Source organism: Leopardus geoffroyi, chromosome E3 (genome assembly GCF_018350155.1).
Source record: "Leopardus geoffroyi isolate Oge1 chromosome E3, O.geoffroyi_Oge1_pat1.0, whole genome shotgun sequence".
Taxonomy (NCBI): domain Eukaryota; kingdom Metazoa; phylum Chordata; class Mammalia; order Carnivora; family Felidae; genus Leopardus; species Leopardus geoffroyi.
In genome coordinates this window covers 6,612,551-6,634,626 of record NC_059340.1, presented here as the reverse complement: position 1 = coordinate 6,634,626, position 22,076 = coordinate 6,612,551, and the positions used below count along the sequence as shown (strand labels likewise).

The 22,076-nt window shown below is 45.6% G+C and overlaps 1 protein-coding gene across 2 annotated transcripts in view; it reads right to left on the bottom strand.

The window, feature by feature from the left end:
- The window catches only part of TMEM225B (transmembrane protein 225B), a 29,998-nt gene extending 10,023 nt beyond the window's left edge, over window positions 1-19,975 (bottom strand). Inside the window, exons 1-4 of one of the 2 annotated variants that reach the window (XM_045460934.1) lie at window positions 19,720-19,975; window positions 19,324-19,485; window positions 1,705-1,888; window positions 173-251 (exon numbers count right to left, since the gene is read on the bottom strand). In XM_045460934.1, coding sequence (XP_045316890.1) covers window positions 173-184 — 12 coding nt within the window. In that variant the 5' untranslated portion in view covers window positions 185-251; window positions 1,705-1,888; window positions 19,324-19,485; window positions 19,720-19,975. Of the gene's footprint in view, window positions 1-172; window positions 252-1,704; window positions 1,889-2,153; window positions 2,361-19,323; window positions 19,486-19,719 lie in introns of those variants that run through there. The other variant, XM_045460933.1, reaches the window with a different exon arrangement.
- Window positions 19,976-22,076: the final 2,101 nt, after the last annotated feature.

Below are 22,076 nucleotides of genomic sequence, written 5' to 3'. Positions count from 1 at the left end.
TGCCCACAGGTCTCCCTCCACTCCTGGAATACCAGAGCCATCCCCAACTCCTCCAGCCTCCTTCCCCACTTTCCTCCTCAAAGCCCAACTCTCCTGTGAAGCTCAGCCTGGTCCTGGCCACTGCACACAGCCCTCCCAGCCACCAGCCACTATCCATTCCCTCCACACTTACTGGACGCCCCATGACCAGCTTAGGCCAATGGGGGTGATTCAGGGATGAAAACAGACAGGAACTCACAGGCTCTTGGTAACTGTGGGGTGAGAGACACAAAAACACGTCACAAGGTGCAATGTTTTCCTCTCCCCTGCCTGGCTTACTTCAGGGCCAGGCATACCCCAGTCCTATCATCCCCCCTGCCCAGCTGCTCACCAGTGAGAAGGACCTTCGGAACAGCTCTTAGCACTGGGCCTGGATGACTGCGCCCCACAGATATACAACTTGTGGGGTGCATTGATCTAGGCCAGACTCGAAGGACCATAGACCTGTTAATATGACAGGGGATTTGTACATCCTTTTGTAGTGTTGAAACAGAGCAGGAGAGAAAGACCCACCACTGGTCCAGGATCCCACAGTCAGTCAGCCCTGGGGCAAGGACCAGAATCCCACATGGCTGCCTCTCCCACCTCAGCTGACCAGGCCAGCAGTTTAGTTTGGAATTTAGTGGCCAGTGAATTCTTCCTACTAGGTAAGCTCATTTGCATATGTGAGAAAGGGAGAGTGAAGGGGCGGGGGGGGGGGGGGGGGGGGGGATATGTAGAACTGCCAACTTTTTATTTTGCCAAAAACATTCAAAATAAAACAAAAACAACTGTCAGCTACTATTACACAGAGTGTTTTAACTGTTATTTAAAAAGGATCTGTGACACTGGAAAGTAAAAGAGCTGCTAGCTACGTGGAGCCTGGAGGACTGGCATCTGGGAACCAGGGCTTGTGCGGAGGCTTCTCACTCTGGGCTCCCTCTGGGACAGTTCCTGAGCTACCCTGCAGCAGCCAGAATGCACCCCTGTCCCCCCCCCCCCCCCCAGGCCGTGCAACCCCGGGGTCAGCTGGGACCTGCGCTAGGGGATGAATGAGGTGGGTGACATAAAGTACATCTGGGTTGGAATGGTGGGGGTACCTGTCAGGGTCACAGGGTGCCTCACTCCCTTTTCCCACCAGTCATTAGTGGCAACTTGGGCAGCAAATTGATCCGGGTTTGCTCTGAGGTTCCTTCCTGCTGAAAAGCCTCCTGGGACCTTCCCTTGCCCCAAAGCCACAGTGACATTTTCTGGAAACAACGATGGACCCAGATCTGATCATCCCCCCACCCCTGCCACCTCTGATCATCCCCCCAGCCCCGCCACCGCCACCGCAGTGGATCGCAAAAGCCTGGGGGGTGGCCTGAAGGCGGCAGGGGGAGGGGTGCTGGGGGCCCTCTCCACGCCCCCAATCCTTGGGCCCACCTTGCCGCTCCCTCCCGGGTGGTCTCTCCGCCCTCCTGGGGCACCTTCGGGGTTTCCGGGCCTCTAGGGCAGGGCTTCCCTCTAGGCCAGCCCCTCATCCAACCCTTTGGCCCAGAGCTTGTCCCTCTGTCCAGAGCTTCCGTTGGCCCGGAGGCGGGAGCAAGAATGCGCCCTCTCCTGACAGAGCCCACGGAGCCCGCGTGGGGCCCTGGGGCGGAGGGTGGGGGCTCATCGGCCCTGCAGCCTCACCTGACCACTCACCTGGCCCTCGGCCCGGGGTACCTGACCTCCGGGGCTGTTTGCAGAACGGACCTCGCGCACCCGTGCGCCAAACGGGGTGGAAGTGATCTCGAGCCGGGCAGATCTCAATTCGAATTCCAGCTCTGCCATTACCAGCAGGGTGACCTTGGGTAATTTACTTCTTCTTGGGTGTCAGTTTTCTCGTCTGTGAAGTGGGAATAATAATAGTAACTCCTCTTGTTGGAGGGCTAAAAGGGTCCAATGACCCGTCCAATGACAAGCCCCCCTGACTCCTCAGGAGCCTGCCAGTTCCTTCCCCTTCTCCAAGACCCTCATCCCCGATCACCCCACTCCTGCAGCCTCCCAAGCCTTTGTCCTGTGCATGGGCCTGATCACCCTCAGGCCTCCCGGCCCCTCCATCCCTCTCCCCTTCTCTGCCCTCCCCTAAGAAGGCTGGCTACCCTTCTCACCCTGGCGGCTGGTTTCAACCTGGGGGAAGACTCTTCAGAGAAGGCAGGACTAACTTCCGGCTTTGGGAGACAGGTAGGAGGTGGCCACACTTAGAGCTGGATAAACCACCAGCAGCACCACACACAACCCCCACTCCGCCCCACTTTGAGTCTGCTTTCACCAAGGAAATGCATTTGTAACTCTAAGATTTTTAAAAGCCAGTACCATGTCTGGCACCTGCTCACTTCTCCTCTGGCCCTGACATATTCAAAACCGAGATGGGATGGGCCACTAATTCACCCAGTCACCTATCACGTGAGAGGCATGTGACAGGCCCCTATCCTGTTCAGGATTGTATCTCTCAAAGTTTCAGAACCCAATTTGTAAATGTTCCCCAGAGACAGCCTCCACAGGCTTAGCTGGCTCGGGGCAGAGGTCCAGCTGGCAGGACCAGAGCTAGGCCAGGAAGACCCTCCCCCTTCCCACAACCTTCTGCCCTCATCTCAGACAGATAACTCTGATCTCCTCCACCCGATAGGTTTTCATTCTCCACGTGGCAGGGGAAACAATTCACTTCCAGACTCCAGTCTTCACATTTAGTCATCCTGGAGGAAAAGAAGGTTTTCCTCACCCTATTCTCATCCTCTCCTTGTTTCAAAATTTCCCAAGTAAGCATTCTGATTAGCTCAAGTCACATGCTCATTCCACTCTGGCCAGAGAAGATAAGTCAACTGTGCTTCACAGTGGCCAGGCAGACAGGGTCACTGAGAAGTCAGCAATTTGGATTACATATCTGGATCAACATAAAAACTTTCTTAAAGGAAGAGGAATGGTGTCTTCAGAAGAAGGGAGAAATCATGGCAGACCAGGGCAGCATTTTCACGTGCACTGTTATGTTATACTTTTGAATCTCATTACACAGTAAATCCAAATGACAGGCATTATTATCCTCATACTGCAAATGAATAAAGTCTCGGGTTAAGAACTTGCCCAGAAGATCATGGATAGTTGCTAAAAACATTAGGCTGTAGGGGAATACATTATTTGCATGGTGCTAGAGTTTATCGTCCTTACAAATTACTAGTTGCAAAAGGAAAACATACGTTTACGTAGCAGAGATCTGGTAGTCACTACCTGAAACAGGTGAATAAACGGCATGACTTAGGGTGGTTGCCTACGGAGGCATTACAGTATGGAGACATGACCTATGAGGTTTTCTTGCCAAAAATGTTTAATCAAGCCTCTAAACCTCATTCCAGTTTAGAGGAAATACAGGGGGGTGGAGGGAAGTTAAATACCACCACAGGACAACAGGAACCAATTCTGTGAAAAATTCTAAAGGATAACTGTTCTGGACTCCTCCAAAAGTCATTGTCACAAACAAATGAACAAACAAAAGCAGAGGAACTATTCTAGATTAAATGAAACTAAAGAGACATAAAGCCAAATGCAATGTGACCCTGGGTTGTTTTTTTTTTTTTCTGATTAGAAATAAAATTGCTATAAAACACATTCTTGGGGCAACCGGGGAAAGTCTGAATATAGACTGCATTTTAGATGTTATTAGGAAATTAAATTCTTTTTCTTAAGTATGTTAAAAGTGATGCGATTATGTAGGAGACTAACCTTACTTGTAGGAGAAGCATGCCATGCTACTTAGGGGTGAAGGTTATGTCCATGCGTGCTCTCAAATAATTCAGAAAAAAAATTATATGGATAGAAAGTAGATACGGACAAGTGATAATAATTACTTATCTACATAGAGGATATATAGCGTGTTCATTTATACCATTTTTCAACTTTTCCGAATATTGAAATCTCTCAGATAAAAAAAAGAAAAAACTGGAAAAAATAAAAAGAAACTTGGCTAAGAACATATCCACAGCAGTAACCTAAAGTACTCAGCCACGCAGCATCAAAGTGCTTTCTCTAACGACAGATACAACGTTCAATGTTCTGTGTGTACAGTCCTTGCCCTCGCAGAACTTGCCATCTAGCACAGAGACCGGTACCTGAATAAATCACTTTTTTAAAAAATGTGCTCAGTACACAAAGGATGGATAGCACGCTACAGGGATAGCAGAGGACAATTCAGCCCAAGGGAAGACCTGCAAGGAGGCAGGATTTACATGGAATCTTATCCCCAAAAGGGGATTGCATTGTGCAAAGATTTTCACCTGCTCTTCAGCAAGAACTACTATACATGGTACATATGTGTACATGTGCACATGGAAAAATCTCACTTCCCTTAGCTACGTGCAATGCACACAAATGCTTTCTATCCCAGTCCAGTCATGCTTACTTTTTTCTTTTACCCTCAGTGCTGGTTGCAACTCACTCCAATAAATTAATTTTCTGACCCACTAGTTGCTTTGACCTACATTTGAAAAAATACTGTGTTCAAGGACCCAACAAATTTCAAAATGACTGGCAGGAGCGGCCCCCAGAGAACTGAAGACGTCAATAGGCAGAGCAGAGACGTGAAGGGTCTTGTAGAGTTACATCCTAAGGGCCATGAGAGGCCTCTGGTAAATTAAAGGAGTCATATTTGGGCGCCAATGCCAAAATTCCTCTTCCTCTTACTATCTTCCCTTTCCCAGATTCCATCCTCTAACAGAGCACAGGAAGAACCTCTCATTCAGGGGAGCCCAGTCCCCTTAGCATGGCTAAGGACTACCAGGCCAGCCCCCTCCAGGACTGGAGATTTTAGAATGTGTGCACAGGCTTAGGTTATAGCCTCCTCTGGAAGCATTTTCATATTTTCCCAGGTCCAGGGTAGAGGACAAGCAAGAATAACTGTCTGCTGGAAAATAGGGTGGAGTCCCCATGAGCTGGAGCTCTGACTTCCCCCAGACTCTGTGCTTCCTTGGGCCAGAGCTCCCAAGGGAAAACCCAAACTGTAGTTTTACCAGTTAACAGAACTGGGAAGTGAGCAGGCCTCTGCTCTCCAGCCCCCAGACCTGGTTTACTGCACTTAGGGAATCCACCCACTAGCTGGCTCCATTCCCAATGCCAGGGCCCCACAGCTCCTTCACCTTGGACACCTTCTCTCTCCTTTCACATAGGCTCCTGATGTGCTCCACACTCCCAGTCCAGCCCTCTTGCTAGCCCTCAGTGACTATGCCACAGATCCTATGTGATCTTTTTGTGTCTTTCAGCACCTGTGAAGCATTGTTGTCCCCTATTGCATATATAGGTTCCCAACCTTGAATGCACATTAGAATTCGCTGGTAACTTGCAAAATCCCAATATCCAGGTCATACTCAATTCCATAAAATCTCTGAGATTGGGACTGAGGTACTTTGAAAGCCCCCCAGGTGATACAGGATGCTACCTAAGTTAAGAATTCCCGCTCTATTATGTCCTGTTGCAGCTAGAAGCCATGAGTGGGCAAGGATGAGGGGTTACTATGGCTTCAGGTGATCAGTCATCCTGGTTCGCACAGGACTGAGCATTTTCTCAGATGTGAGACTTCCAATACTAAGACTGAGAAAAGCCTGGCCAACGTGGATGAGCGGCTGCCCTCGTGTTCACCTGAGGTCTAACAGCTTAGTCAATTTTCTGGCCACTAGTAACACTTGTGCCCAAAGAACCAGAGCCCCGCTTTAGTGGGGTTTTTTCCTACACCTTTTTTTTTTTTTTTTTTTTTTTTTTTAAGTAATCTCTACACCCTACGTGGGGCTTGAACTTAACAACTCTGAGATCAAGAGTTGCATGCTCCACTGACTGAGCCAGCCAGGAGCCGCTCCCCCACTACTTTAGTGCCTTTGATACGCTAGACAAACTCTTTGCTCTCCTTTCCTGGTCTCCACGGACACCTCCACCCTTGGAGCCTGGCCCATGACCCTGCACAATGACTTTGTCCTGAGATGCCCCTCCCTGCTATTCTTTTCTGCCAATCAGAATCCTGCCCAGTCAGTGGGGCACCTCAGTCAGTTAAGCGTCCAACTCTTGATCTTGGCTCTGGTCATGATCCACTGTTCATGAGTTCAAGCCTGCGTTGGGCTCTGTGCTGACAGTGTGGAGCCTGCTTGAGATTCCCTCTCTCACGCACTCTCTGCCCTCCTGACATGTGCTTTCTCTCTCTCTTTCTCTCAAAATGGATAAATACCCTTAAAAAAAAGAATCCTGCCCAGCCTTCAAACCCAACTCATCAAGCCCTGCCTCATCCCTGAAGTTTCTCAAGACCCCACAGAAGGAAAGGGCCCGTTCTGTGGTGAAAGGAGTGGGGAGGGACTCGAGAAGGGTCACATGCCGAGTAGAGTAAGAGGGCACACCAGCTCAGAGGTCAGACCAGGCCTCACAGAGTGCAAGTCCATACTCGGGACATCTAGATGGCAAGGTGACCCTTAGTTAGTGCTAATAATCACCTCCAGATTATACAGAGAGGAAGGTAGAGGAGTGTAGATAGAAGAGCTGAGACAAACAACAAGACTTTGGTGTCCCGTAAACAGATTCATTCCACAGCCATCCACTCAATACCTACTGTGTGCACAGCACCAGACCAGGCATGGAAGCTGCAGGACAGGCAAGTTTCAATTTTAAGAGTCTACAATGTAAGTATAATTTTCACTTGATATTTTAAATAATCATTAATCCAGACTAACTAGGGGTAAAACAATCTTATTTTTTGTTATAAAAAATAAGCATTTACAGGGGCGCCTGGGTGGCGCAGTCGGTTAAGCGTCCGACTTCAGCCAGGTCACGATCTCGCGGTCCGTGAGTTCGAGCCCCGCGTCGGGCTCTGGGCGGATGGCTCAGAGCCTGGAGCCTGTTTCCGATTCTGTGTCTCCCTCTCTCTCTGCCCCTCCCCCGTTCATGCTCTGTCTCTCTCTGTCCCAAAAATAAATAAACGTTGAAAAAAAAATTAAAAAAAAAAAAAAACACACACACAAACTTTTGAGTACTCATTACCATGAATATTTTTATCACTGAAAGAAATCCCAAAAATATCTCTACTGGGTAGTACATTGTTAGATTTATTCTAGGTATCTGAGAAAAATACCTACTTTGTTGTAAATGCTTATTTTTTTTTTAATTTTTTTTTTCAACGTTTATTTATTTTTGGGACAGAGAGAGACAGAGTATGAACAGGGGAGGGGCAGAGAGAGAGGGAGACACAGAATCGGAAACAGGCTCCAGGCTCTGAGCCATCCGCCCAGAGCCCGACGCGGGGCTCGAACTCATGGACCGCGAGATCGTGACCTGGCTGAAGTCGGACGCTTAACCGACTGCGCCACCCAGGCGCCCCTATGTTTTTTTAAATTGTATCCATTATGGGAGCACCTGGCTGGCACAGCTGGTGAAGCATGTGACTCTTGATCTCAGGGTCATGAATTCAAGTCCCATGTTTGGGTGCAGAGATTTCTTAAAAATAAAAATCCTATTCATTTTTGAGAGAGCAAGTGCTAGCACACACATGAGTGGGGGAGGGGCAGAGACAGAGAGGAGAGAGGGGAGACAGAGGATCCAAAGCAGGCTCTGCACTGACAGCAGAGAACCCAATGCAGGGCTCAAACTCCCAAACCATGAGATGATGACCTGAGCTGAAGTCAGATGCTCAACCAACTGAGCCATCCAGGCACCCCAAAATAAAAAATCCTTAAAAAAATGATCTATTATGTATCACACTATTCAATTTTTTCCTCAACAATTACCCAGTAGTGAAGCTCTGCCTCAGGTTATGATGTAATTTTTGTTATAAAGGAGTTTGAACTGTGGCTTTTTCTCAAAGGAAATCTTGAAAATTATTATTGAAGGTTTGTTTCAAAAACAGCCAGAAGTTACCCATTTCTCTCCACCTAAACTTAAAATAAATGTATACTTGTCACAAGAACAGTGACCTTGAGTATGACTAGGATTCAATCAGAGGGGTAAAACCACGAGGACACAAACACACACACACACACACACACACACAACCTAGGGAAGGCAAAGGAGGATCCAGGGGAAGGTGGACCCTTTGCAGGCCCAGCTGCTGACTAGCAACAACATGGGTGAGTTACAAAATAACTGCTGCTTTTTTTCTGCCCTCCCAGTCTCCCAAGAATCTCCCTCTCTAGCCCTCAAGAACCAAAAATTACAGGAAAGGGAAGTCTGGCAAGTGCATTTCAACCTACCCAAGCTGACATATAACAAAGCCCGTGACATGTCCTACTGAAGTTATTTGGCCTAGAAAATATGCCTGTTTATTAAGTGCATTTAGGTCATATAAAACAAGAGATTCAATAATCTGCAGGACACTGAGGAGTGAAATGCTGGTCCAAGACCTAAGGGTCACTTCCATCAAGAGTTACAACAGAATAGATGAGCTAGAAGGAGAGCTACTGGGTTCAAAGGTCACCTTGCTGCTTTCCTGATCTATGAGTCTGAATCTAGAATTCCCTGATTCTTTCTTCCCTGGAGTGGATCTGACTCATTCCATTTTCAGAAGACAACTGGGAAGATCTGAAAAGCAAACCACAGGATCTCCCTGTGATGCAGATCCTAAACATCAAATAAACAGCAGCACTAACTGAAGGTTCCACTTAGCCATCACCTTGGTAGTGCTGCATTAGGTTCCTTTCACACCCCTCTCTGACACACTTTCCTCCAAGGTGAATCTAATGATGCTGAATAAGGTGGAAACTCTGTCTAAAGGTTTTCATGTGTTGAACACATCCATGAGATCTATCCACTATCTGGATTTTCACATCTTAATAAGAGTTGAGCCAGGACTGGAGGCTGTACACCCTCATGAAACCCAAAGGGTTTCTTCCCCATGCAGGCTCTCTGGCATTCAATCAGAGCTGAACTCTGACCAAAGGCTCTATCTACCATCTTCATTTCATTCGGTTTCTCTCTTATGTGGATTCCCAGATGATCAGAAAGGCATGAACTGTACGTGAAGGTTTTCCCACACTCCTTACATTCACAAGCTTTTACTTCACTGTGAGTTTTCTGCTGCTGAATAAGGTGAGAGTTCTGACTGAAGGCCTTCCCACATTCACTACATTCATTGGGTTTCTCTCCAATGTGAATTCTATGGTGTTTAATAAGAAGTGAACTCCTACTAAAAGATTTCCCACACTTGCTGCAATCATAAGGAGCCTCCCCTGTGTGGACTCTGTGGTGTTCAATGAGGTGCGAGTTACAACTGTAAGCTTTCCCACAGTCATTGCATTCATATAGTCTCTCTTTGGTGTGAACTCACTGATGTCCTATTAGATTTGAGCTCCGGCTGAAGGCCTTCCCACACTCACTACACACATAGGGTTTCTCCCTCATGTGGATTCTCCAGTGTCAAGTAAGACTTGAGCTCTGAACAAAAGCTTTTCCACATTCATTACACATATAAGGCATTTCTCCTGTATGAATTATCTGATGCTGGATAAGGTGTGAACTGCACCAGAAGGCTTTCCCACAGTTACTGCATTCATAGGGTTTTTCTTCAGTATGTATTCTTTGATGCTGGATAAGGTTTGAACTATGGCCAAAAGTTTTTCCACATTGACGACACTCCAAAGTCTTCCCTTGTGTGTGGATTCTTCCATGCTGAATAAGGTATGAGTTTCACCTAAATAACTTTCCACAAATACTGCACATTTGAGATGTCTCTTCAATTAAGAATCTGTGGCTGTTGGATAGAGTTTATGACATTACAGAAGTTTCATCTGCATTCATAGGGCCCCTCATGTTTGTTTTGTTCACATTCATCTCCTTCAGGTAGTGTAGCCCTACTTCAAGACTTTTCTGCTTTATAATTAATTGATCCTCAGTCCAGGTCTCACCATCTGACAGAAAATATAAAAAAGGTAAAATGTAATAAGAAAAATGCCTGGTGGGAAACAGGATGGTCAGAGTATTCAAGAAGGATTTGGTTCAACAAAAAGTATGAAAAATGGCCTTGCAGTACAGAGAAAAGATGGATACAAGTTGTGCAGAACTGGAGAAAGCAGTGGGAAACTAAAATTAGGGTTTATATATGAAGTAGCTAACCAGACAGACATACTGGGATTAGCAGAAAGGAAAGCGGTGTTTGGGGGAAGTGGAAGTATCTCAGAACATTAGAAGGGAGATTCTGGGGTCTCTGTGTGGGGAGGGGAAGGGACTAAACAAGTCAATTAAAGAGGAGTATCCTACCCCAGAGGTTCTGTCTACATGGTACCCTGGCCTCGTGATTGTCTCTGAGGTAACAGGGAAGACTATCTTCACATCATCAAATGCCAACACCTTCTTCACCAGAGCATCTCTCTATACACAGATGCTCACTCATGGACAGACACACTCAGACCTACTTATGTGCATCTTTAAAAAATACTGTAGGGGCGCCTGGGTGGCTCAGTTGGTTGGGCGTCCGACTTCGGCCCAGGTCATGATCTCACGTCCGTTGAGTTCGAGCCCCACGTCGTGCTCTGTGCTGACAGCTCAGAGCCTGGAGCCTGTTTCAGATTCTGTGTCTCCCTCTCTCTCTGACCCTCCCGCATTCATGCTCTGTCTCTCTCTGTCTCAAAAATAAATAAACGTTAAAAAAAAATTTTTTTTTTAAATAAAAAAAAATACTGCAAATTGGGAAGATTTTTTTTTTTTAATTTTTTTTTCAACGTTTATTCATTTTTTTGGGGACAGAGAGAGACAGAGCATGAACGGGGGAGGGGCAGAGAGAGAGGGAGACACAGAATCGGAAACAGGCTCCAGGCTCTGAGCCATCAGCCCAGAGCCCGACGCGGGGCTCGAACTCACAGACCGCGAGATCGTGACCTGGCTGAAGTCGGACGCCTAACCGACTGCGCCACCCAGGCGCCCCTGGGAAGATTTAATAAAGGAAAGGGGAGAAGAGGAAGAGTTGTTTAAATATGAAGCATGGAGTAGAAATATTTCCAAGTCAATTTCAACTCTAACAGAACATACAAAAATAAACCCTGCACCCTAACTGCATTTAAAGGAGACATGATAGAAAAACATTGCCTGTTTAATACATTCCTCCTCTCAAGAAATACTTATGAAATAAGGCTCACTGAAGCTAGAGTTTTTGTTTTTGTTTTGTTTTGTTTTGTTCGCAGTGGTATTAGAGAAAGCAGGCCCTCTACCAAGAGGGATCTTTCTGAAAGAAGGGAGTGCTGAGGAATATCCAATGCAGCATTTCCATCAGCAGGGAAAGCCTAGAATATAAACAGCTCTGATTTTATTTGGTAATAGTCATTTTATTGAAGGAATTTAATAATTATCTGTGATGTCTTATCACTTGTTCTCCACATCCAGATATGCTCTCATCCTCTGTATGTTCAATTTAGATATTGTATTTGTAAAAATTTTCTTCTTGTAATAAGAACTTTTAAGGTCCTCTCTCACAGCAACTTTCAAACATACTATTCAGCATTATCAACTATAGTTGCCATGTTGTACATTACATCCTCAGGATTTATTTACCTTGTAACTGGAAGTTTCTACTTTTTGACACCCTTCATCCAATTCCCCCAGGCCCACCCCCAACATCTGGCAATCACCAGTTTGTTTTCTGTGTCTAAGAGTTCGGGTGGGGTTTTTTTGTTTGTTTGTTTTTTGGATGTCATATATAAGTGAGATCATACAGTATCTGTCTTTCTCTGATTTATTTCACTTAGCATAATATCCTCAAGGTCCATCCATGTTTCCAAAAATGACAGATTTCCTTTTCATGGCTGAACAATATTCCACTGTGTATACACATGTATATTTGTATGTATACCATATGTGCTTTATCCACTCATCCATCGATGGACACTTAGGCTGTTTCCAAGTCTTGGCTGTTGTACATAATGCTGTAATGAACATGGGGGGTGCAGATATCTTCTTGAGATTTGTGCTTTCATTTCCCTCAGATAAACACACAGAAGTGAATTGCTGGATCATATGGTAGTTCTATTGGTAGTTCATCAATTTACATCCTCACCAACAGTGTATAAGAATTCCTTTTCTCCATATCCTCACCAACACTTGTTACTTCTTGTCGTTTAAATGATAGCCATTCTAACAGTGTGAATGGACTACTGGGTTAATGTTTTTATATCCATTTGCACATGTGTTTAACTGTTTACCTTGTAAGTCACACAAATTGCAAACACAGAGACTAGGTCTAAAAAGTTAGGTACTTTAAAAAAAAAAGTGACAAAGGCATCAGTCAAGCCCAAACAAATAGGTAGGCAGGCCAATTCTTTTTCGCAAGATACCAAAATGAACTGGTACTGTAAATTCAAGTCATTCACTGTGCACAATCCAACAGAACTTACTGTGGTTATGTAACTGTTCCACATCTGCACTGTCCAATACAGTAGCCAGTAGTCACAGATGGCTACTGAGCACTTGAAATGTGGCTAGTGCAACTGAGGAGCTGAACTTTTAATTGTATTTAATTAATTTCAATGTAGTTAGCCCATTGTAGCTGGTGCTACCCTACTGGACAGCCTAACTCTAGAACCTTCTAAGTCTTCCAGATTTGTCCCACAGGCCTAGGAGCATCTAAACCCAGAAGCCCTTCAAAACTGGGATCATTAATAAGATGAGACATCAGACAGAGAAGCTAATAAAGTCTTCATCAGCTCATCAAAAGTCAAAGAGCAATAACCTGGGCATGCCTCCATTTGGTCTTGAGGCCAAATGAGGGTTTCTTCTGTATCTCCCTGACCTGGCCTCTGTCTTTCCAGCCTTGTTCTGATCCTCTCCCCTACACCAAACCTTTTCTTTTTGTTGAACCAATTGCTTTGTTGTCTCCAACAACATGTGAAGGCTTAGGCATGCTAGAGGATGAGCCTTTTATTTGGGCCGACAGACAGAGGATCTGACAGCCTGCCCGACATAGTCAAGAATGCAAATCCTACAGCTCTCAGGCTCCATTCAATAGCACCTTCTTCATTGGCTGAAAGTGATCCTTGTAGAATTCTTCAATACTTCTCCTCTTTATAAGTCCTGTGACACTTCACTCATTCACATCCATCTTACTGAGCACCAACAACATGCCACGTACAGTTCCAAGTGCTGAGATACACCAGTGGGCAAATAGGCAAAAACTCTGCCTTCTAAGATATTTCATTTTAGTAAGGGAGCTGGACAAGAAACCTTATAAATTACATACTCTTAGAGGAAGAAGATACACATACCATAGAGAAAGCAAGGAAGAGGAGTAGAGTGCCAGGGGGAGGGAGTGGGCAGAAGGGTTCCAATTTTACATACCATGGTCAAAGAAGGACTAAGAAAATGACACTGAAGCAAAGACTTGAAGGAGGTAAGAGTATCTGAGAAAGAGCATTGCACATAGAAGAAATAACAAGTGCAAAGGCCCTGGGTGTTCAAGGAGGCAATGTGATGGGTATGCAATGAGCAGGGGGAGGGGTAGTAAGAAATGAGGTCACAGACATTAAAAGGGAATCAGAGAACATAGGAGCCTATAGGCTACTGGAAGAGGTGTTCTTTCGCCGAGTGAGATGGGGAGCCACAGGAGGCTTTTGACCAGAGGAAGACAAGACCTGGCATTTTAACAGGATCACACCGGCTGCTATTTTGGATAGACTGTAGGAAGGCGATGGTAGAGGCAGGACAACCAGCCAGGAGGCTGCTGCAATAGTTCAGGTGAAAGATGATGGCACCCTGGACCAAGACTGTGGTGGAGAAGGTAGTAAGAATTACTTGGATTCTGGAAAACAACGTTGATGGTTGTGTGGACAGGAGTACTGACTGCTGGATATGAATATGAGAGAAACTGTTTCTCTCTGGGTTAAGTAGCTGAAGGGATTGTGTTCCCATCTCCTGAAACGGGGAATATCTGTAACAGGCTACGGCACCTCCAATAATCTAAAGACACATTTCCATGGGGCTCTCATACCAGTCTCTTGAGGTCAATAGGTCTCAAATCTGTTCCTCCTTCTGGAGTTTGAATATTTGGTATAATATTCCTGCAACTCTCCTGTAGCTTTAGCATTTTAGCACTGACAATGATCAGTGACTCCTTTCTCTGCCCTCACATCCACTCGGTAAACAAGTACTATTGCTTCTACCTACAGCACATTTCTTGATTTTTGTCCCTACCTTCCTGTTATCACTTCTTGATTTTTGTCCCTACCTTCCTCTTATCACTATTCATGTCCTAAAGTCGGATCCTAAGCAACTCTCACCTCCCATACCACACTCAACAAGTCAGATTCTCTTCCTTCATATGCAATGCTCACCAGCTAGCCTCCTGTTAAGAAAAGCTAACATATCATACCTCAACATCTGCTGAACAAAAACTAAGCTCTTGGGCCTGGCATTCTTCTCCCACAATCTTACTCCACTCTGATTTACAGACTCATCCCCTATCACATCTTCTCTATACTCCAATTAATGTGAACTATTTCCTGAACATGTATATCCCCACACACATCCTTCTCCTCCACCTGGAACAGCCTCCATTCTAATGTCACCTATCAAAATCCTAGACCTTCAAGACCCAGCTCAAAGGCAGCCTCCTTCCTGAAACCTAACCCAGCTCTAACCCTAGCTGGAAGTGATCTCTCCTTTGAATCTCTAAAGCATTCAGTTCCTACCTCTTTCATGGTATTTAACCACAGTCTTTGGGCCTCTCCTCAGAAGTATTTTTATGTGTGTGTGTGTGTGTGTGTGTGTGTGTGTGTGTGTGTGTGTCAATTTATATTCAAAGCATCTCAGAATAAAAGATGTCTTCCATTTCTTTTTCTCCAAGCCCACTACTATGAAAAGAGTCCTGTGCACATTAGGTGCTTCAAAATGCTCCTGATTATTTCCCGGCAATTCATTAAAAGGAAGTTCCCCTCCATCAAGAGAAGAATCTATAAATCACTGACGGTTCCAAAAAGACCATTTATAAAAAGTCTCCAGGGGGCGCCTAGGTGGCGCAGTCGGTTAAGCGTCCGACTTCAGCCAGGTCACGATCTCGCGGTCCGTGAGTTCGAGCCCCGCGTCGGGCTCTGGGCTGATGGCTCGGAGCCTGGAGCCTGTTTCCGAATCCGTGTCTCCCTCTCTCTCTGCCCCTCCCCCGTTCATGCTCTGTCTCTCTCTGTCCCCAAAAAAATAAATAAACATTGAAAAAAAAATTCTCCAGGACTGAGGCTCAAATAAAATTCAGAGAGGTAGATCTCTTCATAGATCAGAGCCACTTTTAGAAAAAATATCGGGGCACCTGGCTGGCACAGTCAGACATCTGACTCTTGATTTTGGCTCAGGTCGTGAGATCAAGCCCCGCATCAAATCGAGTTCTGCACTGAACGTGGAGACTGCTTAAGATTCCCATTCTCTCTCTCTCTGCCCCTCTCCCCTGCTTGCACTCTCTAAAATAAAATTGAAAACAAAATTCTTTTTAAGGAAAAGAAGGGGGGGCGCCTGGGTGGCGCAGTCGGTTAAGCGTCCGACTTCAGCCAGGTCACGATCTCGCGGTCCGTGAGTTCGAGCCCCGCGTCGGGCTCTGGGCTGATGGCTCGGAGCCTGGAGCCTGTTTCCGATTCTGTGTCTCCCTCTCTCTCTGCCCCTCCCCCGTTCATGCTCTGTCTCTCTCTGTCCCAAAAATAAATAAAACGTTGAAAAAAAAAATTAAAAAAAAAAAAAAAGAAAGAAAAGAAGGGGGTGCCTGGGTGGCTCAGTCAGTTGAACATCTGAATTAGGCTCAGGTCATGATCTCACAGCTTGTGGGTTCAAGCCCTACAATGGGCTCTGTGCTGACAGCTCAGAGCCTGGAGCCTGCTTCAGATTCTGTGTCTCCCTCTCTCTCTGCCTCTCCCCTGCTCATTCTCTCTCCTTCTTTCTCTGTCACTCAAAAATAAACAAACATTAGGGCACCTGGGTGGCTCAGTCAGTTAGGCATCTGACTTCGGCTCAGGTCATGATCTCGCGCTTCATGGGTTCGAGCCCCGCATCAGGTTCTGTGCTGACAGCTCAGAGCCTGAGTCTGCTTTGGATTCTGTGTCTCCCTCTCTCTCTGCCCATCCCCCACTCATGCTCTATCTCTCTCTCTCTCTCTCTAAAATAAATATTAAAAAAATAATAAACATTTTAAAAATTAAAAAAAAAAAGAAAAAATATCAAAAACTTGGATCCAAACTCTGGTAGACAGCAGGGCCCCCTAGAACGCCTCAACAGACAGTGGCCAGTCTAAGACAGAGCTAGAGAAGCCCAAGAAGAGAGCAGTTGCCCTCTGAAATAAGCAAATCAAATGTGTCCCTGTGGACAAAGGTTTAAAAGAAAGTTTCTTGGCTGATCTGCTTTTAATTTAGAGGAAAGGGGGTAATCTATGCAGTTCTTCAAGTAGTTTAACTACAAAGCTGTGTGATCTCAAGTATATTCACTTCTAACAGCAGGAGAAATGAGTAATACTGTACTGTGTCAAATAATGCCCCCCCACCCCCCACTCATGTCTACCTGGAATCTCAGAATGTGACCTTATTTGGAAGCAGAGTCTTTGCAGAGTTCAGATGAGGTCATAATGGATTGGGGGGTTGGGGCTAAATCCAATGACTGATATCTTTTTAAGAGAAAGAAGAGGAAGATTCGGATATGGAAACACAGAAAAGAAGGTCATGTAACAACAGAGACAGAGATTGAATGATACAGCCATAAGCCAAGGAGCCCCAAGAATTGCTGGGGACCACCAGAAGCTAGGATCAGTCAAAGACGGATTCCTCTCTAGAACCTTCAGAGGTAGACAGGCCCTCTTGGACTTCTAGCTTACAAAATGGTGAGAATATAGTTCTGCTGTATTAAGCCATGCAGTTGTGGTAATTTGTTATGGCAACCCTAGGAGATGAATACACTTCCTGTTTGATTTAACCAATCAAAAACATACAGACCACCCATTATGTGCAGGATACTGGTAGAAGGATTATAATGCTGCCTCAAAGCAGAACTAGGAAGGACAACCCCTACCGAGGTGATTGGAGATGGCATCCTCAAAGAATGACTTGGAGCGGGATCTTGACTATGATCAGGATCTACAAGGTAAAGAGTATTCCAGAAACAAGTAATAGCATATGCTAAGGCTCAGCAACTTAAAAAGGAACACTAAGTTTAAGGAATAGTGAAAAAAAATTCAATATGACTGAAATGTATGCTCCACGTGGGCAGGAAGCAGGAGATGTAGTGAAAAAGTAGAGTAGAGCCACCTATGAAGAGGCATATAAGCCACACCCAGGGCTTTGCACTTTATTTTATAGGCAAAGACTAACATGATCAAATTTGTTCCCAGGGAAATTCTTCTGGCAGCAGTATAGAGGAGAGCCTAGAGTGAGGGGCATGACCAATAGCATAGTGATGTATCAACAATCCAAGAAAAATAGGACGGGACTAAAATGAGGAAATGGCAGTGACAGGTAACTGAATCAGGCACTTTTTGAAGAAAAACTGACAGGATGTGGTGGCTGACTGAATATGGAGGGAAGGAGAATAGTAGAGTATGACTCCCAAGTTTTCTAGCTTGGGAAAATCTGTTACTAAAATTAACTAAGGTTGTCATTGGAGGGAAGGGAGGTGGGGACTGGCAGAAAACAGTGTGCTCTGAGGTACACCCATGAACATCTAGTATTCAGGAGCCAGGTGGCAGCAAGAGCAGCAAATAGCGGTTAAGTAAAGTCCTGGAAGGGGACAGGATCACGGTCAAAAAATTAAAGCTGAAAAAAATGTGTCCAATGGATTCATTATAGGTAAGCCACTGGCAACCTGGGTGTAATCAGTTCTGATGGAGCAGAAGCAGTGCCCTGCATTCCAAAGATAATAGCAACTCATGAAGATTTTTTTTTAAGAGGTATGACAGTGAAGGGAACAAAGGCAATTATACCCAGTTTCCCCCTAATGCTCAATCAGCCACCAAGTCCTGCAGGTTTTCATGTAAATATCGCTTACAACTGTTTATTTCAGAAACTTCATGGAGGAGGCTGTCTTGCATGGGACGCTGGGATGAGTGGCGTTTGGATAGGCAGAGAATGTAGTGGACAGCAATGCATTAAGAAAAAGACACAGAGGCACAACAGTAGATAGTGCAAAGTGTCTTCAGCATTACCTTGTGTAGACACACCAGTCTTGCTCGGTTTATATTGGGGAACACTAAGGGAAGACTCTCAAGTTGAGTTGAGGCCACCCTGCAGAGGGCCTTGAATGCCAAGTTATGGAGTATGGACTGGATGCAGTGGGCGCTGTGAACTAACAGGAGTAAATGAGTATTTTAATAAGGTGAGTACAGGCACTTGGCCTTTTAGAAAGACTAACAACAGGGAGCCTGTGGTGTCTATCCCCTCTCATCTAAAATTTGATTCCTTGAACTTTAAATTCTTTCCAGGCCAAACCTGTGACTTTCTAAGGTTTCCTGGGCCAATACCCAGTTCCCAGGGATCTCCCTTGTGAACTTCTACCTTGTTTACTAACCCACAGCCTCTCAGTTAACTATTCTAACTCAACTCTTAAGTTTGTGGGTGAGTAGGGGTTGGGTTTTCTTTCAACTTAGTCTCAACACCTCACAATAAAAGCTCAATAAATACTTGCCAAATTAAAAATTAGCCCGAAAACATAGTTTTTACACATAAATCTGTAAAAGAAAATCTCCCCAAACATAAGCCATCTCAGAGCCCCTGATGTGGATTATCTAAGCCTATGTCTCCCAATTAAATCATCCATATCCATTTTTTTAATAGCCAGACATACACCAGATAATGAGGGGATAGCAGATTGAAATAAAAATGTTAATACCTATAGCTTAACCTCATTTTCCATCAGCAAGTGGCTGTCTTATCTACTGTACTCCACAGGAAAGGCACCCTCTTGGAATTTATACCTCGGGTGGTAAATGTATTTTCCCTAACGATGAAGGAGAGCTTGGGTAGAATGAGTGGAGGAGCCCGCTCCTTAACTGGTTATTTGCAGTATGGGACATACTTGGCTGGGTTCATTCATTTCTTTATTCACACATTTAGTGAGCTTCTCCAAAGGCCAAGCAAGTTAGCAGGTGCTGGAATGACAGATCCTCCAAGACTTATGCTAGGATAGTGCTGCTGCGGCAGATCTGCTCCACACAGAGAGAAAACGTTGGTTACAGGCTTTATTTACAGGTAATAGAGCCTCTGGTTAAAAAAAAAAAAAAAAAAGCAGTAGTTTTTCACAGGACAATCGTGTCCATCTGATCTGAGGCCGCGGGTCGGAAGGACTAAGTTTAGACAAAGAAAGCCAGCTAGGTCAGCTCCTCACCCTTGCTCTTTCGAGGCTCCTGCTTGGAGGATGGGCACAGGGACTCCGGGGACATCAGCTCAGGCAGCTTCTCCATGGGCTGGGTCCAATCCCCGGTGCTGCTCCAAGGCCAAGACTTCCCCTAAAATGTCTTCAGAGCGCGACACAACGGATGGGCAGTCACTTCAGAAAAGGGAGGGAGAAGAGGGCAGATGCAGGGAAAACGGCAGGTTTCCCGGGAGAGGCTCCCAATTCACTCTCCCCAGGCCGGCTGGGCCCCGCGCGGGGGCGCGGCCAGGCCTGCCGCCCCAACCCCGCACCACGGGCATCCCTTCGGCCCGAGCCCCCCGCCGCAGTCCGAGCTTCCCCCAGCCACGGCGCAGACCCGGAGCCCCGGCCCGTAGCCCCGACACTCACTCGCGCAGCCGCTCCGTAACGACGGCCACCTCGGCCCCCGGGGCAGGACTGGAAACTCGGGCTCCCCGGCGCGCACTTCCGGGTCCCGTCTAGGCAGCTCGGAGGTCTCCTCTCGATCGTGGGTTCCCCAGGGCCGCTGGGGAGCCGGACTCGGGAGCGGTGTGAAGATGGGGCCTCCTTTGGCGTTCGTCTTTCTCCAAGGAGGGATTGAGAGAGGATGGGCAATGTCCTTTCATTGCCCAAGTGGACCTAGGGTCTAAATTGGTTTCCTTCTCATCGCCACTGTCCCGTGTGCACACCATTTGCCTCCTCCCTTGACCCTTGCCGTTTTACCACCCATCTTCACCTCTCTCTCTTCTTCCAAATCACAAGTCGGGGACCCTGCGGGGCCCGAATATCATACCTATGCCCGCAGTCCGGCAAGTCCTTTCCCTTTGTGGCTTCAACTTGGCCAGTGTTCCCCCTTCACTACTCCCAGGGCCTCCCAATTGTGCCTCGAGGGTATAAGTAAGCAGGACATATCAGTACCAATGGGCTAAAAGAGGAAGAAAAACCTTAGAAATAGGGTCAAGATTCAAAGAGCTTACAGTGCCCGGAGTTTGCCAGGGGCATATTTGACATGTTGAAAAGTAAATATGTTAGGGAAATTTGTTCATGATAAGGGGAGTTTCCTGCTAAACTCCGAAATAGCAGTTACCAGCTATGGAGTACTTAAACTGACCTTATCTCATTAATCTTCACGACAATCCCATGAAGTTCGTACTTTTTGTAATTTTAGTGCCAGAAACTGCAGACTCAGTAAGCAAGTAAAGGCAGCATTTAGAACCCTGGCCCGTTCAAACCAAAGCGTCGAGTCAAACTGCGCCCAGGAAGGACAATGGTTAGATGGAGTGGAGATTTGTAAATGAGCAAGTGCAGGAAAGAAAGACAGATACTGTCATTATGCCCAAGTTGTAAATTTATAAACATGGATGGAATACAAATATAAGAGGTTAACCATTTTCTAAAGGTGAAGAGTGAATGAGATCCATCAGCAAAATGAAAAATTCCAGTATTTCTTTGACTTGTACAGTACACCATCTGCTTGAAATCATCCTTCCGGTCTGGGATTAAACACTCATTCCTCCATGCACTTGAATTTTTGAAGGAAGTGTAAGATGTGATACCATTAGGATACAAATGTTAGCAAAAAGAGACAGATGTCACACTTTGATGACTCCAGTAAGGAGTGCCTAAGGGGAGGCAATTCCTACCAGTCTAGGATTCCTGATGGTCTCTCAAGTTCATATTTAAGCTCTCCAAATCCAGGGTACTCCCCTGGACAATGCTAGTCCTGCACTGCTAACTGCTTGCTCCTTAGTTCCCTTTTTTCGATTTTATGCCAAACACTTATATGCTCACTGGTTTTTATATTGGTGTTTATAGTAATTTTTTGGCACTTAATATATAACCAGTACCTTTTACATTATCTTATTTAATTTTCATGCTACTGTTAACCATTGTACAGACGAGGAAACTAGAGAGGCTAAGTAAAATTTCCAAAGTCACACAGCTAGTAAACCGCAAAGTACATAGGTAAGTCTAATTCCAAAGCCATTGCTTTGGTAACTAATCTGCTTTAGTCTTCATTGCTTAACGGTTTGATTCCTGTATGTTAACTGTACCCACAGGCTACTACTACTGAATATCCTAGCACCTGGCAATAGTATTACTGAATGAATGAAAAGAATCGTTGAGATTACATTTTCAGATGTGGGAATCCCATTGTGCTTTGCAATTATGATACCTCAGGGGCCTCTTTGGAACTTCATTCTTAAATTTCCTCAGTTGCCTACATCCCACTTCCTAGGGTGAGACATTACTCCAGAGAGCTTAATTACCTCAAAGATGCCATACTCCTTCATCTGAAACCCTTCCAACATGCTCTCTTTTGCCTGAAATCCTCCCCTTGCTCCTTCGTCTTCCAGTGGTTTCCATCTGTCTAGTCTACCTCTATTCACTCTTTTGCTCAAGCCAAAAACCTATGAATCAAACTTGATTTTCCCATTACCCACTTTATCCACTGCTATAATTTAACCAGAAGTGATAGTAAACCGAAGAATACAAGTCCATCAATGAGCAAATTCCAGTTAGCAGGATAAAAAGCATATTCTGGGCACTGAGAAGTGTAAATATAAATCTAGTAATGGGCGTGGAGGTACCTTGACAGGAGGTAAGAATTTGGGAGCTCTGACCTGTGGCCTGTCATTGTCAAAACTATCTAAGCCTGTTTCAGGGAGCAGGGTCTCTGACTAGCTCCCCAAAGGTACTGTCTCCTAGTATCCCAGACAGCTCTGGGAGCATTCAGGATCAACTGC